This window comes from Macaca mulatta, chromosome 13 (genome assembly GCF_049350105.2).
Source record: "Macaca mulatta isolate MMU2019108-1 chromosome 13, T2T-MMU8v2.0, whole genome shotgun sequence".
NCBI lineage: Eukaryota > Metazoa > Chordata > Mammalia > Primates > Cercopithecidae > Macaca > Macaca mulatta.
In genome coordinates this window covers 18,942,023-18,960,605 of record NC_133418.1, presented here as the reverse complement: position 1 = coordinate 18,960,605, position 18,583 = coordinate 18,942,023, and the positions used below count along the sequence as shown (strand labels likewise).

General features: G+C 40.6%; 1 protein-coding gene and 1 long non-coding RNA gene across 4 annotated transcripts in view; one reads left to right on the top strand and one right to left on the bottom strand.

Annotated features, from left to right (window-relative positions):
• Nucleotides 1-18,583, top strand: part of LOC144333696 (uncharacterized) — a 298,635-nt gene that overhangs the window by 56,742 nt on the left and 223,310 nt on the right. The window lies entirely within an intron of this gene.
• On the bottom strand, nt 3,600-14,079 carry SULT1C4 (sulfotransferase family 1C member 4). 2 transcript variants are annotated; one of them, XM_015113075.3, is made up of 7 exons: nt 13,677-14,079; nt 10,330-10,455; nt 9,738-9,835; nt 9,002-9,128; nt 8,716-8,810; nt 5,885-6,065; nt 3,600-4,941 (listed from the first exon to the last, which is right to left on the bottom strand). In XM_015113075.3, the coding sequence occupies exons 1-7, from the start codon at nt 13,828-13,830 to the stop codon at nt 4,829-4,831; spliced, it is 894 nt and encodes a 297-aa protein (XP_014968561.2). In that variant the 5' UTR covers nt 13,831-14,079; the 3' UTR covers nt 3,600-4,828. The 2 variants fall into 2 exon arrangements, with proteins under 2 accessions (XP_014968561.2, XP_077815095.1); XM_077958969.1 differs by lacking the exons at nt 9,002-9,128; nt 9,738-9,835.

Here is an 18,583-nt window from a genome sequence, read left to right as displayed (position 1 = left end):
GTAAAAGCATCACGTGGTCTAGCCTCATAGTAATTCTCCTTTTTTGGAGACCCAGGATTCACTGTGGGCGCTGCCCAGAGCTCAGAGATCCAGTTAAAAGATAGGTAGTTCCTAGCTAAATAAAACTGGTCTCCTCATACAATCTTATGATAGATTTCTATAAATTTTATGTTTGATTTGGCATCCATCTTTAATCTCCCTCTAGCACCATTAGACTTTTTCTCTCAGTACTTTAAGATGTAAATTTTGCTATCTGATTTTTTGTCTAAGAGTTGTTTTCCTTCAATATGCAGATTTAGGCCTGCTTATCTGACAACTGCCTAGGGTAGCAAACAGATTATTGAGAATTTGAAAGTCTAAGACAAGAAAAAAAGGTTTTTATGAATCTATAAGATGTACTTCTATTGGCATGCCTAATGTATCTATGTATTTATGTGTTGTGTACGCAATGGTTTACTGCATACATATATATGAGCTCTAATTAATTGACTTAAGAAAAAAGCGCTTGAATCAAATACTTTTATCAGGAAAAAAGACTAGTCAAAAGCTTTTTCAAGGTTATATAACTTAAGTAAAATTTTAAATAAATAAGTTGGCTTTAAAATTATTGGTAATGTTAGAAATGTCTTGAGAACTCCCAGAATATATTTTTATTTGCATTTATTGATCAAGCAATTTTATACTTATCCCTGCCAAATACTATAAGAGGTCAAAATTTGGCATAGGGGTTACAAAACTATAAACCCAGCCCAAAACAGAATGATCTTTGCTTGTGTAATATTTAATAAATAAGATATTGATATTGGTTTAAGGAAAATGGCTACATCTTGAATTATTCAGTAAAATTACTATAACTTCTAATTTTGTGGCTTTAGGCAGTTTAGTCCACAGGCAGTAAGGTTTGTTTTGGGAAAGGACTGTTATCATCTTGTTTCAAAACTAAAGTAGAAATTAAATTCCTCCCAAAGTTAGTTTGGCCCACGTCCAGGAATGAACAAGGACAACTTGGAGGTTAGAAGCAAAATGGAGGAGTTGGTTAGGTCATATCTTTTTAACTGTTTCGGTTATAATTTTGCAATGGTGAGTTTCATATCTTTAAATGATGACTATCGCGGTTTTCATAGTCTAGGTAAACAATTAAAATAAGATAATTAGGTGAATGTAATGGAATAAATACTTGTAGACTTGTCATAATTTGGAATCTGAAGTTAAAATAATAATAGATATTTCATTATTTGAATATTTTTTAATAAAAATATATTGTAGGAAAACATTCTAAAAAAAGTGAACAACTTTTGTCTAATTCAAAGCATTTTTAAAGGTTATGGGTCAGTCACGGTGGCTCACGCCTGTAATCTCAGGACTTTGGGAGGCTGAGGCAGGTGGATCACCTGAGATCAGGAGATCAAGACCAGCCTGACCGACATGGAGAAACCCCGTCTCTACTAAAAAAATACAAAATTGGCCAGGCACGGTGACTCACGCCTGTAATCCCAGCACTTTGGGAGGCCGAGGCGGGTGGATCACGAGGTCAGGAGATTGAGACCATCCTGGTGAACACGGTGAAACCCCGTCTCTACTGAAAATACAAAAAAATTAGCTGGGCGTGGTGGTGGGCGCCTGTAGTCCAGCTTCTAGGGAGGCTGAGGTAGGAGAATGGCCTTAACCTGGCAGGCGGTGGAGCTTGCAGTGAGCCGAGATCGTGCCACTGCACTCCAGCCTGGGCGACAGAGCAAGACTCTGTCTCAAAAACAACAACAACAACAACAAAAAACAACAACAAAAAACAAAATTAGCGAGGCATGGTGGCACATGCCTGTAATCTGACCTCCTCGGGAGGCTGAGGCAGGAGAATCACTTGAACCTGGGAAGCGGAGGTTGCAGTGAGCTGAGATCAAGCCATTGCACTTCAGCCTGGGCAATAAGAGTGAAACTCCGTCTCATAAAAAAAAAAAAAAAAAAAAAAATTCAATGCAGTGCAGAAGGGTGCTATAATGAGCCACCTTTGTTCTCAGTGGCACCCAACCTGAGTATGCTGTTGTTTCTGTTAGCACTTCAAGTTAGGTGATATGGAAACCATCTACTTTGTAATTTTCTGTTTCATGTGGTATTTCTAATTCTAGGGTGAATTTTCATTTCTCAAACACTGGATTTAAGTTTGAAACAGTATGACATGTATTTATTTTTAAAATTATGTTCCTACTGGTTATTCAGAGATAAATAGGATCCAGGTGGCCTCCTGAGGCCTTTCAGTCATATAAAATCTCCTCTTAACATTGCCAAAGTGTATGAGTTTCTAAATACTTTACATAGAATCGTAATACTTATATTATTGCAGTAGGTTACCTCTTGCATCTCTACACATGAGCTTTGATTTCCTTTAATATTTTCTTGGTTCAAGTCCAGACCTCCTCCACAGAAGTAAAAGGTTATTGCTTTGGTGTGGCAAAACACCAAATGTGTACCCTGTATTTACAAACGCAATGTATCAGAAAGGTTCCAAAGTCTAAATGCATTATTTTAATTCTCTGATGAAATGGAAATAATCTTGAATAGATCTAGAATATAATATCCTAATCACTAGTTTCAAAAGACTTGAGAGAATAGGCCAAGTGAAGACCAAACCGAGTTGGTCTAGTTGGGGCTGGAGCTAAAGTAACTAAACCACAGAGATTGGTTTTGCTTGCTGGGGATATGGAGGGGGTTTGCAGGAAAGTAAGAGGTAGGCTGGGCATGGTGGCTCATGCCTGTGATCCCAGCACTTTAGGAAGCCAAGGCAGGTGGATTGCTTGTGCCTAGGACTTCGAGACCAGCCTGGGGCAACTGGCAAAATCTTGTCTCTACAAAAAACAACAAAACCAAAAAAAGTAGCTGGGAGTGGTGGTGCATGCTCGTAGTCCCAGCTACTCTGGTGGCAGAGGTGGGAGGATCACTTGAGCTCAAGGGTTTGAGATCAGCCTGGGCAACAGGGTTGAAACTCTGCTCTACAAAAATTAGCCAGTGTGGTGGTGTGAGCCTCTGGTCCCAGTTGCTTGGGAGGCTGAGGTGAGAGGATTGCCCTTGAGCACAGCAGGTGGAGGTTTCAGTGAGCTATGATCACGCCACTGCATTCCAGCCTCGGTGACAAAGCGAGACCCTGTCTCAAAAAAAAAAAAAAAAAAAAAAAAAAAAAAAAAAATCTTGTCCAATAGAAAGTTCTCTGATGTTAGAAATGTTTTAGAATCTGCACCGTCCAATATGATACCCTCTAGCCATTCATGGCTACTGAGCAATTGAAAGTTGGCTGGTAAAAATGAAGAACTGAATTATAATTGTATTTTGTTTTAATTAATTTAAATTTAAATAGCCACATGTGACTAGTGTCTAGCATATTGAACATCATAGCTGTAAATTAGAGTGCTTTTAGGGACTGTCTGCTTGAAATATAAGAGTTAGCTTTTTAGAATTTCCCTGACATGTTTTTTCAGCCATTTATATTTGAGCGTGTTATATACCGTTTGGTGTGCAATGAAATATACAGCAATATCCCTATCTTGGAGAAAAAAGCAAACAAGTAAAAATTAAAATAAGCAAAGAGAGACAATACAGAAACACGAGAGTTGCCATAATACACTTTAATCTTCATCACAGAAGAGTTACCCCAAGTGTAGAGGACTTCGGAAAAGCAAGAGTGCTTTCCAGGTTGTAGGGTTTGTAGGAGGAAGGGACTGGTTATTGAAGCATATTATATGTCTTGGGTAGGTAGAAAGAAAGGAAAGGAAATTTCAGGAGGAGGCTTGGTATAAATAAAACTGGGAGGGTAGGAAGCTGTAAGATGTGACTAGGAACAAGTAAGTAGGCTAATTTGCTGGAATATGGAGGTGGTTTGGAAGGTGAAGCTGGAAGTGAAGGCTGGAGTCATTATGGTTACAGCTGCTTTTGAATTCATAGCTAAAAGCTTGGGATTTATCTTCCAGGCAGTGAAAATTCAGTCATTGAAGGATTTTGAGCTAAGGAACAACATAATAAGGGTCTTTTTAAGGAAAATAACCTTACCATATGTGTGAAATAGAGAGAAAGGAGTTAGGAAGCTATTACATTAGTTGAGACAAGAAGTAAAAGGTTTCTGAACCAGAAGGATGGCTATAGAAATAGAAGGAAAACAAGGAATGGTTAGATGGAAATACTGTAAGAGATTTCATAGATTAAAACTGACAGATTTTGCTGACAGGTGAGAATGGATTGTGGCGGCACTGGGAAAGATGAGTCAAAAGGTGACTCCAGGATTGTAGCATTAGCTGAAGATGGGAGAGTGAGTCCAGTTAAATATATAGGCTGGTGAGAAATGGGGCCAGATGTATTACACTAGGACCCTGAAGTTTTTCTTGGAGGGTTCCAAGAGGAAACTGAGTCATTTGACAGTTCACCACCAAAAAATTGCTGGAACGAACAGTCTCTATTTACACATTAGTGATGCATTTAAAAATTAACTTGAACGAAAACTTAATCTGAAAATGTTAGTGTATTATCATGTGAGGACTGAAGCATTTTCAATATGTTAATAAGCACATGATTGTAGGAAATGTAAATATGATAATTGGCAATGATATCAGGATTGTAACTAGTGACTTATTGAGCTTCCCTCTCTCCATGTTGCCACCCTGCTGCCTGTCACCACCTTGCCCCCAGCCTTTTTAATTTTTTTTTTAGTAGAGTGAACAAGAGCAAACACAATAAACTATTCTGATAACTGGAATCCGATATCATTTGTTGTGAGAATTAAACTTTCATTATTACCTAAATATACTGGGTAATAAACTAAAATATTTTTAGTTCTTTTTCTTCCTTACTAGAATTGGAAGTGGAAAGTTAGTCTGGTATCCGCCATTTTCTTCTTGTAATCTTCATCAAATCTCTCATTCTGAGCCACGGTGAAGTGTTTCTTCCAATCTCCCACTGCCCCTGAAATACAGTTATGTGGGAGAGGGTCAGTAGTTGTTGGAAGAGTCTGTACTTCCCTGTTCTCCTGTTTCTGTGTGATGATTTCTATGCCATGTTCCAGGAAGAGCAGTATTGGACAAAACGTTTCTCTTGCTATCCTGTCACTTCCTTATCCTGAAGGGAAGACGACTTTCCTGTCTGATTTGTGAGACGAGGAGAGCCTCTTACCGCCTGGCTGCATTAGTGAGTGAGCAAGACCACTGTGTTACAACAGCAGGCCTGAAGGCTTTCTTGTCTTTCTCTGTGCCCTGCTGCACATCGAAGCATGGTGGGTGCTCATGACTGTAGCTCCCATGCTGTAAGCTGACCAAGAAGGGCCTATTTCTGGGAGGCCCAAGGTACCATTTGAAGAAGAAAAAATATGACCCCTCCCCCAAATTCTCTGATTGTAATCCCTGTTACCTTTCCCAGTTTTATTTTTCTTAATGTTATCTATGTATTCTTTTATTTTGCTTATCACTAGAATATAATTTCCATGCAGGAATGAATTTTTGTGTTTTGTTCACTGCTGCAAAGTGACTAGAACAGTGCCTGGCACATAGAAGCCCCTCAGTAAGTACCTTTGAATGACTGAATCTGATAGCATAGAACCGACTATAAAATGGATTCTTTCCCCTCTCTGACTTAATTCCATATATTTTCATGTTATTAGCCAGAACTCTTAAGGGAAAGTGGGGATAAGTGGTTGGATTTAGACATCAAATCTTACTCTCTGAATCTTAATAATAATTGGCTAATTAAATACTATTTTCATTTTATCAGTGGCTTCTTAAATACTTCTTTTCCCCAAATCATTTATTAAAGATATTATTTTTTCCTAGCCATAGGAAAGAAAACTCCTCTCAAATGCTATAAAATATTTGACAGTTCTTTTAAGATTATAACGAAAAGAAACTATAAAAACCTTTTCTCATGAATGGAGAAATGGAGTGGTCCATGATTTCAGCAGGAATCGATGAATAGTTTGCCATTGAATTCTGTTTCATAACATCAAATGAAGTGTAATGGACAATTTTATCTAGAACTTTGTCATCTAGTTTCTTCTCAATAAATTCTGTTAGCTTCTGAACTTCATGCTTTGGGTTCTATGATCAGAGTCAAAAGAAGAGTAATGATTTAATAGAATTAGTTTAAAAAGAATATTGTGATGGATTAATGACAGTAACCGGTAACATATTCGAGTTAAAATAAAAATCAAATCTTAACAAATGCTCAAGTGACTCATTTTAACGTGATGACCCATATTGTTCTTTTTTTAGTAATTGGAATCACTAATAATTTTTTCCCCTTAATATGTAATCAACTGGGTAAGCTTAGTGAAACATTCACCAGACAATGACGTACAGTGCCTAGTGAACGGTTCACTGAGGGAGTGTGCCAGGGTTATGTCCACAAGCCCTGCGCAAGACATTTCAGAAGCACAGGAGCAGAAGATTAAAGACCTGACCAAGAGGAAGCTATATCCTGTTTCTGACATTGACAGAAATGTCCCCAGACTGCAGTGATGGCAGGAGGAGGGGAGAGAAATTTTTATTTTTATTTTTTGCATATGTCAAGAGGTACCCATGGCTAGTACCTCTGGTACCAGACCACCAAGTCAAGTGGAACTGAGAGTAGCTCAGTTCCAGTGTAACCACTGATTTCTCATCAGAGGGACATACAACCTTGTGACATCACTGTGGCTGTGGGACTCCTCCGTCTCTGGGAGCAGGGAGCGGGTGGGAAGGGAAAGTGGAAGCGCTTACCCCGACCACTGTGTCTGTAGTGGGCTTCTGCTGTAAAAGCTTGTATGTCAGAAGTGTTTCATTTAATTGACCTCACACAGACTAGGAATCAGAGTACTGAGAATTGTGAGCTTTGTGAGGGGACATTCCCAAACAAGATCACAGCAATATTTTAAAAAGTTTTAGGGACTCTGAGGTTAGATTACCTGTTTCGGTAAAGTTTCTTCCTGGCATGCATAATACGCTAGGGTCTACCTAAGCAAAAGAGCCCGATTCCTGGCGACATATCCTTTCTCTGACACGGCTATGATACACGCCGTAGGCAAACATCATCTGCCCGGAGTCTTCCTATGGGGCACAACACTGTTGTACCAAGTAAAAACAATGTAAACACAAGGAGGGAATTTTATACTGATAACCTCATAGGTTGTTCTGCTGGTTCTTTAGTCATGCTTCTGAAAATCCTGGAGCTATAACAATTATTTTAAAAACCACATGAAAATGGTCTGTGTTTACCACTCCTTTGATATTTTGTAGAAATCACTGATATCACAAGGCCCAGCAGTGATTGAACCTTAGAGAAGTGCATCTAAATGGTGATGTGCGCTTGAATCTCGTGGGAATTTTATAAAACTCCAGACTTAGCAGGCCTAGAGCAGGCTCCAGTAGCTTATGCAAACTAGTCTGTGAAGTACCTGTTGAGTATCAAGGCTTTCAATGACCAATTCAAGAACAGAGACTATAATTCTGTATAGAGCTCTGTATTTAGTGGGGTCACAGAAAGTAGCAGAGTAGATGATTATTTACAACAAACATCCACTGATATTTAGTCCTCAAATAAATCTTGAATAGGTAAATCTTATTATCTTCATTTTTACATTTAAGAAAACTAAGCCCCCAAGATGTTAAGTGTCTTTACCAAGAATTGACGGAACTTGATTTCAAGAATTTTGAATCTAAATCCATTTTCCATTGAACCACTTCCTAAACTGTTTCTTAAAGCTATTGGCTGGGCGTCGTGGCTCACGCCTATAATCCCAGCACTTTGGGAGGCCGGGCGGGCAGATCACAGGGTCAGGAGATAGAGACCATCCTGGCTAACACGGTGAAACCCCGTCTCTACTAAAAAATACAAAAAATTAGCCGGGCGTGGTGGCGGGTGCCTGTAGTCCCAGCTATTCGGGAGGCTGACGCAGGAGAATGGCGTGAACCCGGGAGGCGGAGCTTGCAGTGAGCCGAGATCGGGCCACCGCACTCCAGGCTGGGCGACAGAGCAAGACTCCATCTCAAAAAAAAAACAAAAAACAAAAAACCGTATTATGTTCCTCAGTGCTAATAAAAAAAACCCAAAAACTCCGGGCACGGTAGTTCATGCCTGTAATCCTAGCACTTTGGCAGGCGGAGGTGGGTGGAACACTTGAGGTCAGAAGTTCAAAATCAGCCTGGCCAACATGGTGAAACCCCGTTTCTACTAAAAGTACAAATAATTAGCTGGGTGTGGTGGCAGGCGACTGTAATCCCAACTACTCCAGAGGCTGAGGCAGGAGAATCGCTTGAACTTGGGATGCGGAGCTTGCAGTAACTTGAGATCGCATCACTGCACTCCAGTCTGGGCGACAGAGTGAAACTCCTCTGTCTTAAAACAACAACAACAACAACAACAACAACAACACAAAACCAAAGAAACCAAAATGTGCTAGGATTTTTTTCCTGCTAAACTGCATTTTAAAATAGATATGCAAGGGAGAAATGACACAATCCATATTGGGTAATAACCTCCCTGTAAGGGAGATGTGCAGCATCCTGGGGAGCACCAGGAAGCTGCAGGTGAGACTGTGTGATACTTAAACTCATGATCAGCCATGTGCATTTGGACAAATGACAGCTGTAGCCAACGAAGTGCAGCAATTTTCTGTTCCCCACATCAATCTGAGTCCCTGATGGGGTCAATACATTATGACTTACATGTTTTATGGCCCAGTGGGCACACATTAGATGGCACTGTGCTCACCTTCTTCATGTCCTCATAGAAGAGATAGAGAATATGGTGTTTGTCTTTGGCTTCCCACCATCCTTTCACATGTTGATGCCAGGAGCCCCAGCACACTGGAAGATGGGATGGAAAACAGGGCAATGAGTCACAGAGGTCCTATTATCCCTCTGAAAGGAGAATTTCTGAAGTGAGAGTGTTCCATTAGAGAAGGTAGAGCCCCTGCCGTTCAAAAGAGAGGATTCGTTCCTTCTAGGGTGTTTGGAGATTTTGAGAAATGAAGGGAAACAAGACTAAATTCTCTCACCTTTCCCAGCCAGAAAAGTCTCAAAATACTCTTCCCATGTTCCTGGATCAGGAAGTGCTTTATTCATTCTTTGGAAATGGTAATAGGACACCATGTTGTCCTTGGGATTTCTTGCTACATAGATTATCTGGGAATGATGAGGGGAGGGGAGGGAAGAAGCAAAAAAAAAAAAAACAGTTTTTTTTGTTTGTTTTTGCTATTACTGCCCAGGCGAGTCGTGTTAGGGTGGATACATTTCACACAGTTCAGTTTTTCTGAGGCTGCATTTTTGTCATCCTCGTTATGGGAGACTTTTTTGTTTTGTTTTGTTTTTGAGATGGAGTCTCGCTCTGTCACCCAGGCTGGAGTGCAGTGGCACCATCTTGGCTCACTGCAACCTCCGCCTCCCGTGTTCAAGCAAGTCTCCTGCCTCAGCCTCCCGAGTAGCTTGGATTACAGGCGTGTGCCACCCCATCCTGCGAATTTTGTGTTTTTAGTAGAGATGGGGTTTCACCATGTTGGTCAGGCTGGTCTCGAAGTCCTGACCTCAGCTGATCCACCCATCTCAGTCTCCCAAAATGCTATGATTACAGGCATAAGCCACTGTGCCTGGCTAGGATTTGTATTAATTTGTGTATTGATGATTGTGAAGAGGTAGACTTTTTTTTTTTTTTTAAACAAGTGAAGTGTTTTAAGAGGAAATGGAAGACTAAGGTTGTTTTAAGGAGTACAGCTCTGAATTCCTTTTGCTTTTTACCTTACAGTTTTTCTCTAGGAAGGATGGTGGCAACAAGTGAAAAGGAAGATGTGTTTTCAGGATCCGTGGTGAGGGCATTGCCTGAGCTTGTTCCAAACCTGCAAAATTGGTTTTTGATCAATTTCTACTATTTTTTTCTCTATTTGCTTCCAGGTTCTGCTGCTTCCGTTATTGCTACTACAAGTCAAAGCATCTGCAAGAACATTGTAACTATAGATCTGGTGTGAGAGAATATGTCTAGCCCATGAAGAGATGTTTGGCTAGAACTATTCCTAACCATAACAGTCAACCAAATAAATAAGAACCTAAAAAATTCAAATCCTTTCACCAGGGTTATCTTACTTGAGCTTATCCTTTTGAAGTAAAATTAATTTCTAACTAGAGAAACAAAATTTAACTCACTTTTGTATAAACAATAATTCCATTAGAAAACGTCTGTAGTATAACAGTGGCCAGACACAGTTAAAAAAAGACAAAACCACAAAACTCACCAATCATTGTTTGAAAGCCTATAATTTTGAAAGGTTCAAAGACAGTAAAAATCCTAAGTGCATTTTAGGACTGTAGTGAAGTGTGGCTATTCCATACTTACCAGATCCTAAGGATGGGATTTTCCATTCGAGGAAAGGAAATCGTTGATGAGTTGGTGCCCGTTTACTTTTCTCTACATCACCTTCATTTTGTATTAATTCCACTATCTCCTGTGTCCATGTTGTTCCTTATCCCACATGTAAAATGAAGATGGATGGACATTTAGTACAGCATATTCCTTAAAATATGATCAAATACTTGTTAGAACATCTATGTCTTTTTTTTTTTTTTTTGAGACAGGGTCTTGCTCTGTAGCAAGGCTGGAGTTCAATGGTGCAATCTCAGCTCACTGCGACCTCTGCCTCCTGGGTTCAAATGATCTCACCTCAGCCTCCTGAGTAGTGGGGGTTACACGTATGCACAATCACCCCTGGCTAATTTTTGTGCTTTTTGTAGAGACAGGATTTTCCCATGTTGCTCAGGCTGATCTGGAACTCCTGAGCTCAAGTGATCTGCTTGCCTTGGCCTCCTAAAATCCTGGGATTACAGGTGAGAGTCACCCTGACTGGACCATCTATGTGAATTTAAAAGATAGGTTTTAAATGGGATTCAGAAGATAACATTCCTTATTTATATCTTATTATCATAATATGAATTTTTAAAAAATACTCCAATTTTGAATGGACATTAGACTGATAAATATATATTTTTTTCTGTCACAACTATTAATTTGGATTGTTATTGTTCTCTTGATTTAGCTGTATTGTCCTTAGAAAGGGCATTCTCCCCAAATTGTGTTCTCCTATAGAGAAATGACTAAATGGCTTTCAAACTCTCTTTTTCCCAGTCACATAGCATAGGAGACACTTAGTATTTGTTGGCTGAATAAATGAACTATTAGGGTTTGAACTTGATATTGACTATTAGCACTTAGTATTCATTTTTCTATTTTCTCTGTTTCCCCCATATTTCATGGGCTGAAAGGCTATAAAAGGCCTTCCCTAAACTCCTTTGCCACTAAGATTCTGAAGGCTATTTAGATCCCTCCAGTGAGATGCATTAGCCTGAGTTTTGGAAGGCAGTGGGGAGATAGAAGTCATCCTTCCTGAGGAGGTGTCTGCTGATAGTAGCCCCAGCAGACAGAAATTTTGCAAAGACCATTCCACATTCCATGGCCCAGTGCCCTAGACCCAACCACTGCCACTGTGGCCATAGGTAGAATGGAATCCCCCAGCTTCAGTCTGTCTGTGTCTTGCACTGATCCTGACTTATACAGTGATATTGTGCTATCAACATAATCTTCACCCTTTGATGAATATCTGTTGCACCAGTTGTTTTGGCAAAATCCAGGTTAAGAGGATGTTGAGTTATTTTAAGACGGCTTTTTTATCCAGAGACAGGGTCTTGCTCTATTGCCCAGGCTGGAGTGCAGTGGTGGGATCCTAGCTCTGTGCAGCCTCCCAACTCCTGGGCTCAATGGTCCTCTTGCTTCAGCCTCCCAAATAGCTAGGACTATGAGTACACACCACCACGCCCGGCTAATTTTTAATTTTTTTTTTTTGTAGATAGGAGTCTCCCTATGTTGCCCAGGCTGGACGCAATCTTCTGGCCTCAAACAATCCTCCTGCCTTGGCCTCCCAAATTGATGGGATTACAGGTGTGAGCCACCACGCCTAGCCAGGATGGCTTTCTGAATCCTGATCTAGGTTGATCTTTCCTGTATTATCTGGCTGAAGTTCTATAGATTCCTTTTTCCATATTCTCAATGTAGTGCTTTTAAAGGCCTAGAATAAGGGCATAAGTTAGAAATAAATTAAATTATATTTTATATTTTATATGAGTTGGTCTCCTGTATTTTCTGGCAGCAACTTTTATTACAGGACGAAGGGTCAAGATATCTTTAGTTATCCATGCAAAGAATATTCTAGCCATTTGTACTAGTTTTATGACAATTCATAGCCACAACACTGAATGTCTATAATGAATGAATTGAATGAATTTATAGACATGAGCCAACATGAGGGCAGATTGAAATGTTGCTAGAGGTTCTGGGGTGAGTGGAATGACTTCTCAATTTATTCTCTAGAGGTCAGTGATTCCATGATGTATTTTTTCTTGTCATTCAGAGTATTATTCTTTTAAAAATTTAGGGTGAACTATTTTTGCCATCTATGCTTGTTTCTTCTTCCTTTTAATAAAATAGACTTCATTAACGTATATGGTTTTAGTTATGATTAAATATTACTTTAGATGGCAAGCATTTAATTTTCTTAGTGTGCTTTTTGAATTGCTTAAACCTCATTAATGCCAGGAAAAACCTAAATGAACCATATTTTAGTACTTGCATTTGGCAGGTAGAGAAAAGATTATTTAGGTACTGAATTGATAATCAAGTGGAATTGTCGATGAAGTTAAGATGATAAGATGTGATCCTCACCAGTGGCTACTTTTAGAAATTTACATTCCGACAAATTTGATCCTGAATGGGCTCCCGATGAGTAAGTTTGGGAAATCAGGACCAACATGAAACAGACGGACAAAGAAGAGACCAAGGCCTCCGTGTTCCTGCAGAATCTTCTGTCAGGATCTTGAGAGATAAGAACAAAAGAGGGTTTTGAACAGTCTCAGAAAATACTGAGGTTTAGATTTTTTGGTGTGTGTGTATTTGTGTGTGTATAACAAGAGTTTTTGACAGCTTGATTTTGCAAAGAGCAAACGTATATATAATTTGTGTGTAGACCAAGTAAACTATTTCTGGTAGATATGTAGATATGCAAAAATATTTATAGAGAACTATTTCCACCTCATCATCCCCCAATTTTTATGATGTGGTTGCTGGGCTCAAGCTAGTCCTACTTTTACAGACAACTTTGTTAAACTGATTGTTGAGATAAGAGAGTTGGTTCACAATTTACCACAAAGGAAGGTGGAAATCAGAAGGATGGTTCTCAGACCGTGAGATGGGAGGGCTGCTGAGGTGGTATCAGCATTGCAGAACCAAAGCTCCCCTATTTCTTTTCCAAATCAGCCTCGGGATCTCCTTTCTAGCTCACACACTCAAAGCAGCTTTTTACAAGATTTGCAATAAGGGCCTAGATTGGGAACGAATAAATAAACAAGTATACCCTTTTGCTCTTAGCTGTTTTCACTGTCTCCTGGGAAAGTAAAAAAAAAAAAAAAAAAAGTAAGTACATCATAACATCATAGGAAGGTTGAATTCTAAAAATTTGTGTGTCATTTTAGTATGTTTCGGTATAGCTTCAGTTTCCACTAGTAACTTTCTTTAGCCGTATCACTCCGTCCAGTAGAGTTTTCCAGATCAACTTCTTTATTTCATGACTAATGCATCCTTCCCACTTACCTTCCTAACTCTCCTCTTCCCCTTCCCCTGTAAGCCCTTCCACCTACCTGCTTTAGGATAGGTAGAAATAAGCAGGTCATCAGGCTTGGCTTGGAAGTTCCAGATCTCATCCCAGATGTCACAGGTGACTGTGGGTTGAAGAATTCCCTTCACGTAGTTGACACTTAAGCGCTTTGTTCCATCAAATGTAAAATCCTCCATCTTGTGTAAGGCCGTTAGTATAGGAAATCAGAGGGCTCTTCCAGACACAAAGTTATCTCTCAGTCAGCATATGGCTGCATTGTGGATAGAAGCAGCTCTCTGTCCACCACTCTACCACACTATCCAGCCCTCTAGCATAGGCCTGTCTGGGAAAGCCTGGTGCTGGCCAGCAAACAGACAGAAAGTGAACTGCAGGCCTCCCGACTCGGGTTCCAGGGAACTGGAACTCTTGTTTGAACTTTGTCCACTGGCAGTTTCCTGAGGACTGCAGCCCCCTCCCTACCAGGCTGTGACGTCACAGCAGAGGCGGTCATAAACCCTGCTGTCTGGGTCCCGTTCCAGCCCTTCTGTTCTCTGTCAGTTAACAGGACATAGTGTCACATTGTTTATATCCCTCGTCTCTGTATCCATTCAACTCTTCACAGATATTTTCATTAATTGTTTCTTAGTTGTAGGATTTGCCTGTGAAATTACAGATTCTACACAGAATGACTTCCCTGAGAGACTGCAGGGACTTTCCCACGGGCTATTAACAGTGGTGGCCTGGATGGATCTGAACCTCCCAGTACAAACATCTGCCAGGGTCAGCTTTGTTATTTTTTAAGAGTAACATAAATATTGCTAAACTGGAGAAGGCTCCTTCCTTTGTAGGGGTTTCATCACAGCCATGAAAACATGCATGCCTCATTTAAAGCAAAATGGATGCAGAAAACTCCAGAGTTAACAGAAGACAGTGGCTGCCTTAGGAATCCATTCTGCCTCTGGCAATCAGAAATTTTACAACTTGCTTCAGTCCCTGCCCCCAGCCTGGCCTGCACCCCAGGGCCATGCCACACTTGCTCCCCATGGCAGCACTCCTTCTTCTGGAGATCTTGTTGGCTCTTGTGTGTCTGGCTCTTGTCTGATTCTCTTTCTTCATGTCCCAGCTTGGGTGCCCCCTTTCTGGAGAAGTCTTCTTTGACTTTCAGTGTCATCTCAAGTAGGTCCCTCCTATTTCCCTGCTCGTGGCAACTTGTGTTCCTTTAGAGCAACCATTGACAGTTAGTTTTGCTTGTTTACTTGTTGGCATTTTCTGTCTCCTTCACTATAAGGTGCATGAAATGGGGTCTGTTGTTTTCTCACTGTTTGCCAGCTGTATGCCTAGTGCCTGGCATCCTTCTATTTCTTGAAAGAATGAACGAGTAAAACTAAGCAAAAATTGAGGAAGCGAGTTCTTTGGGCCATGATTATGTGGGGACTAGGTGAGTATGGTGACTGTGGCTTGACATCCTTCAGACAGATGTCAGGCTGCCTGTATTTGGATCCTGTGCCAACTCCCAGTAGCTGTGGGCAATGGCAGGTTACAGAATCTCTCTGTTTCATATCACGCTTTTCCTCAGGTTTGAATTGAGGATCTTAACATTTCCTACCTAATAGCATGGTTGTGGGGAGATAAAACAGCTTATTTAATGCTTGGGAACAGGGAAATGTTGAATAAATTGTAGTTATTAATAATAATTAGTGACTTTGTGCACCATTTCTCTGTGGTCCACTTTCTGGATGCAAACTCAGAAAAGATCAGTTCTTTGGCTTTCCCTGTTCCTCATCCCCTCCCTCCTGGCCGTGGTGAGGTGGATGGGCCTTTGAGACAGAGACTACCAGGTGGAATGCCTGGGATGCATATGCATTTAAACAGACTGATAAAAATCACCATAATTTTTCAGTTAGATTTTGTTCTACAATCTTTTCAGCCCTGTGTGCCATCAGAGTACAGTGGTAGATATTTGGCAATGCCTTAGCAGTTTTGACTAGTGCGTTGTGTGCTAGAGGGGGAGGGCTGGGAGACGGGGGAGGTTATGCTCCCGGACCCAAAGATGACTGATTGGCATTGAAAATAGATTCGGGAAAGATAGAAAGTTCCAAATAATCTGAAAAGTGATCTCGACTACGAACACTGCTCTTACTCTTACTTAATGTTTTTACTCAATAGTACTTTCTCATGAGGTTAGGAGAATTAAACAGATGTATTTAGTGATTATAAGAATAAAATTGGTGCTAAGTCTACATTTGACAAGCATTGCTTTGGAATTCTAAATATATGGGTTTGAATTTAAACGACCCCTTAATAGCTGTGTAACTTTTCTAGTACTTATCTCTTCTGAACCTTTCATTTTTTGTTAATCTCACTGGGTTAATGTAAAGTTGGATGTAAATAAGGTAGCCTGTAGTCTTGGGACATATTGGGTACCCGAGATAAAGCTAATACACTCTCCTCCTCTAATTCTTCCCTGAACCTCCTTTTCAACCCTGTCACTGTTTGTTTCTGAGCATGGAGAGGAGATTCCAACTCTCAATGCACTTTAGACGTCCTTGTTATAATCGTCCTTGTTATAATCTACCATCTTGTTCAGGCCTCTAATGTGATTCATTTGCAAAATTTATAACTGGGGTTTCCAAACTCTTTTTTTTTTGTTAGGAAAATCCAGAATGCTGGTTACTACCCTTAAACAGGTCTCTGTTTGTTTGCTTTTTCTAAAAGGAATATGTCTAAAAGATGTTTTGACTCAGCATACTGTTTTAAAAGACACCCGGCCAGGCGCGATGGCTCATGCCTGTAATCCTAGCACCTTGGGAGGCCAAGGTGGGCAGATCACTTGAGGTCAGGAGTTCGAGACTAGCCGGGCCAACGTAACGAAACCATTACTCTACTAAAAATACAAAAATTAGCCAGGTGTGGTGGTGCATGCCTGTAATACCAACTACTCAGGAGGCTGAGGCGGGAGACTTGCTTGAACCCGGGAGGTGGAGGTTGCAGTGAGCCCAGACTGCACCACTGCCCTCCAGCCTGGGCGACAGAGCAAGACTCCGTCTCAAAAAGAAAAAAACAAAAAGACACCCATTGGAGAGTGAACTAAGCCTGTGTTGAAAAATTTGAATCGAAATGGTCTTTGATCTTTGAATCAATATTTAGCATAGGGTTATTATAAATTACTTATTTGTTGTTCAGTACTTGAAACCAAAGCAAGAGGAAGAACTAACAAGTCCACATAATTAAAACTGGAATCAAATCCAGATTGTTTAATTATTGATAAATATCTATGGTTTATTCATAACTTTTCTCCCTTCCTCTATTTAGATGGCCTTAAGGTCATTCTATTTGCAGTGCACTATTCCAGAAGCTGAGTAGGGAGAAAATGAAACTCAAGTGAATTATATTACTCTTTGCGATAATACTTTAATCAGCTTCAGAGATTGAGGGTAATTGTGAGTTCTTAGTGAGGGGAAGCAAGGATGTAGGCAATCTGTAATTTCAGACAATTCCTTAAAACACAACCTAAGAACCTCTTATATTCTCAGAAAAAATGAAAAGCTGTGTCAAATGGTGGGTCATGTAGAGCTTCCAGCTGCAGCAAATATAGATACAGGAAGCCCAGTTAAATTTGAATTTTAGATAAACAGTGAATTAATTTTTAGTACATGCATTTTCTGTGCAATATTTGGAAGATGAAGGGGTGGCCTACCCCTCCACACCTGTAGGTATTTCTCATCAGGTGGGACGAGAGACTGAGAAAAGAAATAAGACACAGAGACAAAGGACAGAGAAAGAACAGTGGGCCCAGAAGACCAGTGCTCAGCATACAGAGGATGTACACCAGCAGTGGTCTCTGATTTCCCTCAGTATTTATTGATTAGTATTTTCACTATCTCAGCAAGGGGAATGCGGCAGGAGAATAGGGTGATAGTGGGGAGAAGGTCAGCAAGAAAACATGTGAGCAAAGGAATCTGTGTCACAAGTTCAAGGGAAGGTACTATGCCTGGATGTGCACGTGGGCCAGATTTATGCTTCTCTCCACCCAAACATTTTAGTGTAGTAAAGAATAACAGAGCAGCATTGCCACCAGCATGTGTCACCTCCTGCCACAGGGCGGTTTTTCTCCTATCTCAGAATAGAACAAATGTACAATCGGGTTTTATACCGAGACATTCTGTATAATGTCCCAGGGGCAGGCAGGAGACAGAGGCCTTTCTCTTATCTCATCTGCAAGAGACCTTCCTCTTTCACTAATCCTCCTCACCACAGACCCTTCACGGGTGTCAGGCTGGGGGACGGTCAGGTCTTTCCCATCCCATGAGGCCATATCTCAGGCTATCTCAGTGGGGAGAAACCCTGGACAATACCCGACTTTCCAGGGCAGAGGTCCCTGCGGCTTTCCGCAGTGCATTGTGCCCCTGGTTTATCGAGAATGGAGAATGGCGATGACTTTTACCAAGCGTACTGCCCCGTAAACATATTGTTAACAAGGCACATCCTGCACAGCCCTAGATCCCTTAACCTTTATTCCATAGAACACGTGTTTTTGTGAGCACAAGGTTGGGGCTAAAGTGACAGATTAACAGCATCTCAAGGCAAAACAATTGTTAAGGGTACAGATCAAAATGGAGTTTGTTATGTCTTCCTTTTCTACATAGACACAGTCACAGTCTGATCTCTCTTTGCCCGACATATCCCCCTTTTCTTTTTGACAAAACCGCCATCGTCATTATGTCTCGTTTTTGCGGGTTGCTGTCTCTTCGGAGCTGCTGGATATACCGGTAGACTAACAACAGACAGAACAGGCATGCAAGGATTGATACAGAATTTACAATAGTGGAACTTTTGATGGTTTTAACCCAAGTGACGGGGTTAAGATTTGTGAGGCCACCAGCAGCTTTCACGATTGCCTCAGTTCCTGGCACCACATTTAAATGGGCTTTTGATACCTCAAAAATTTGT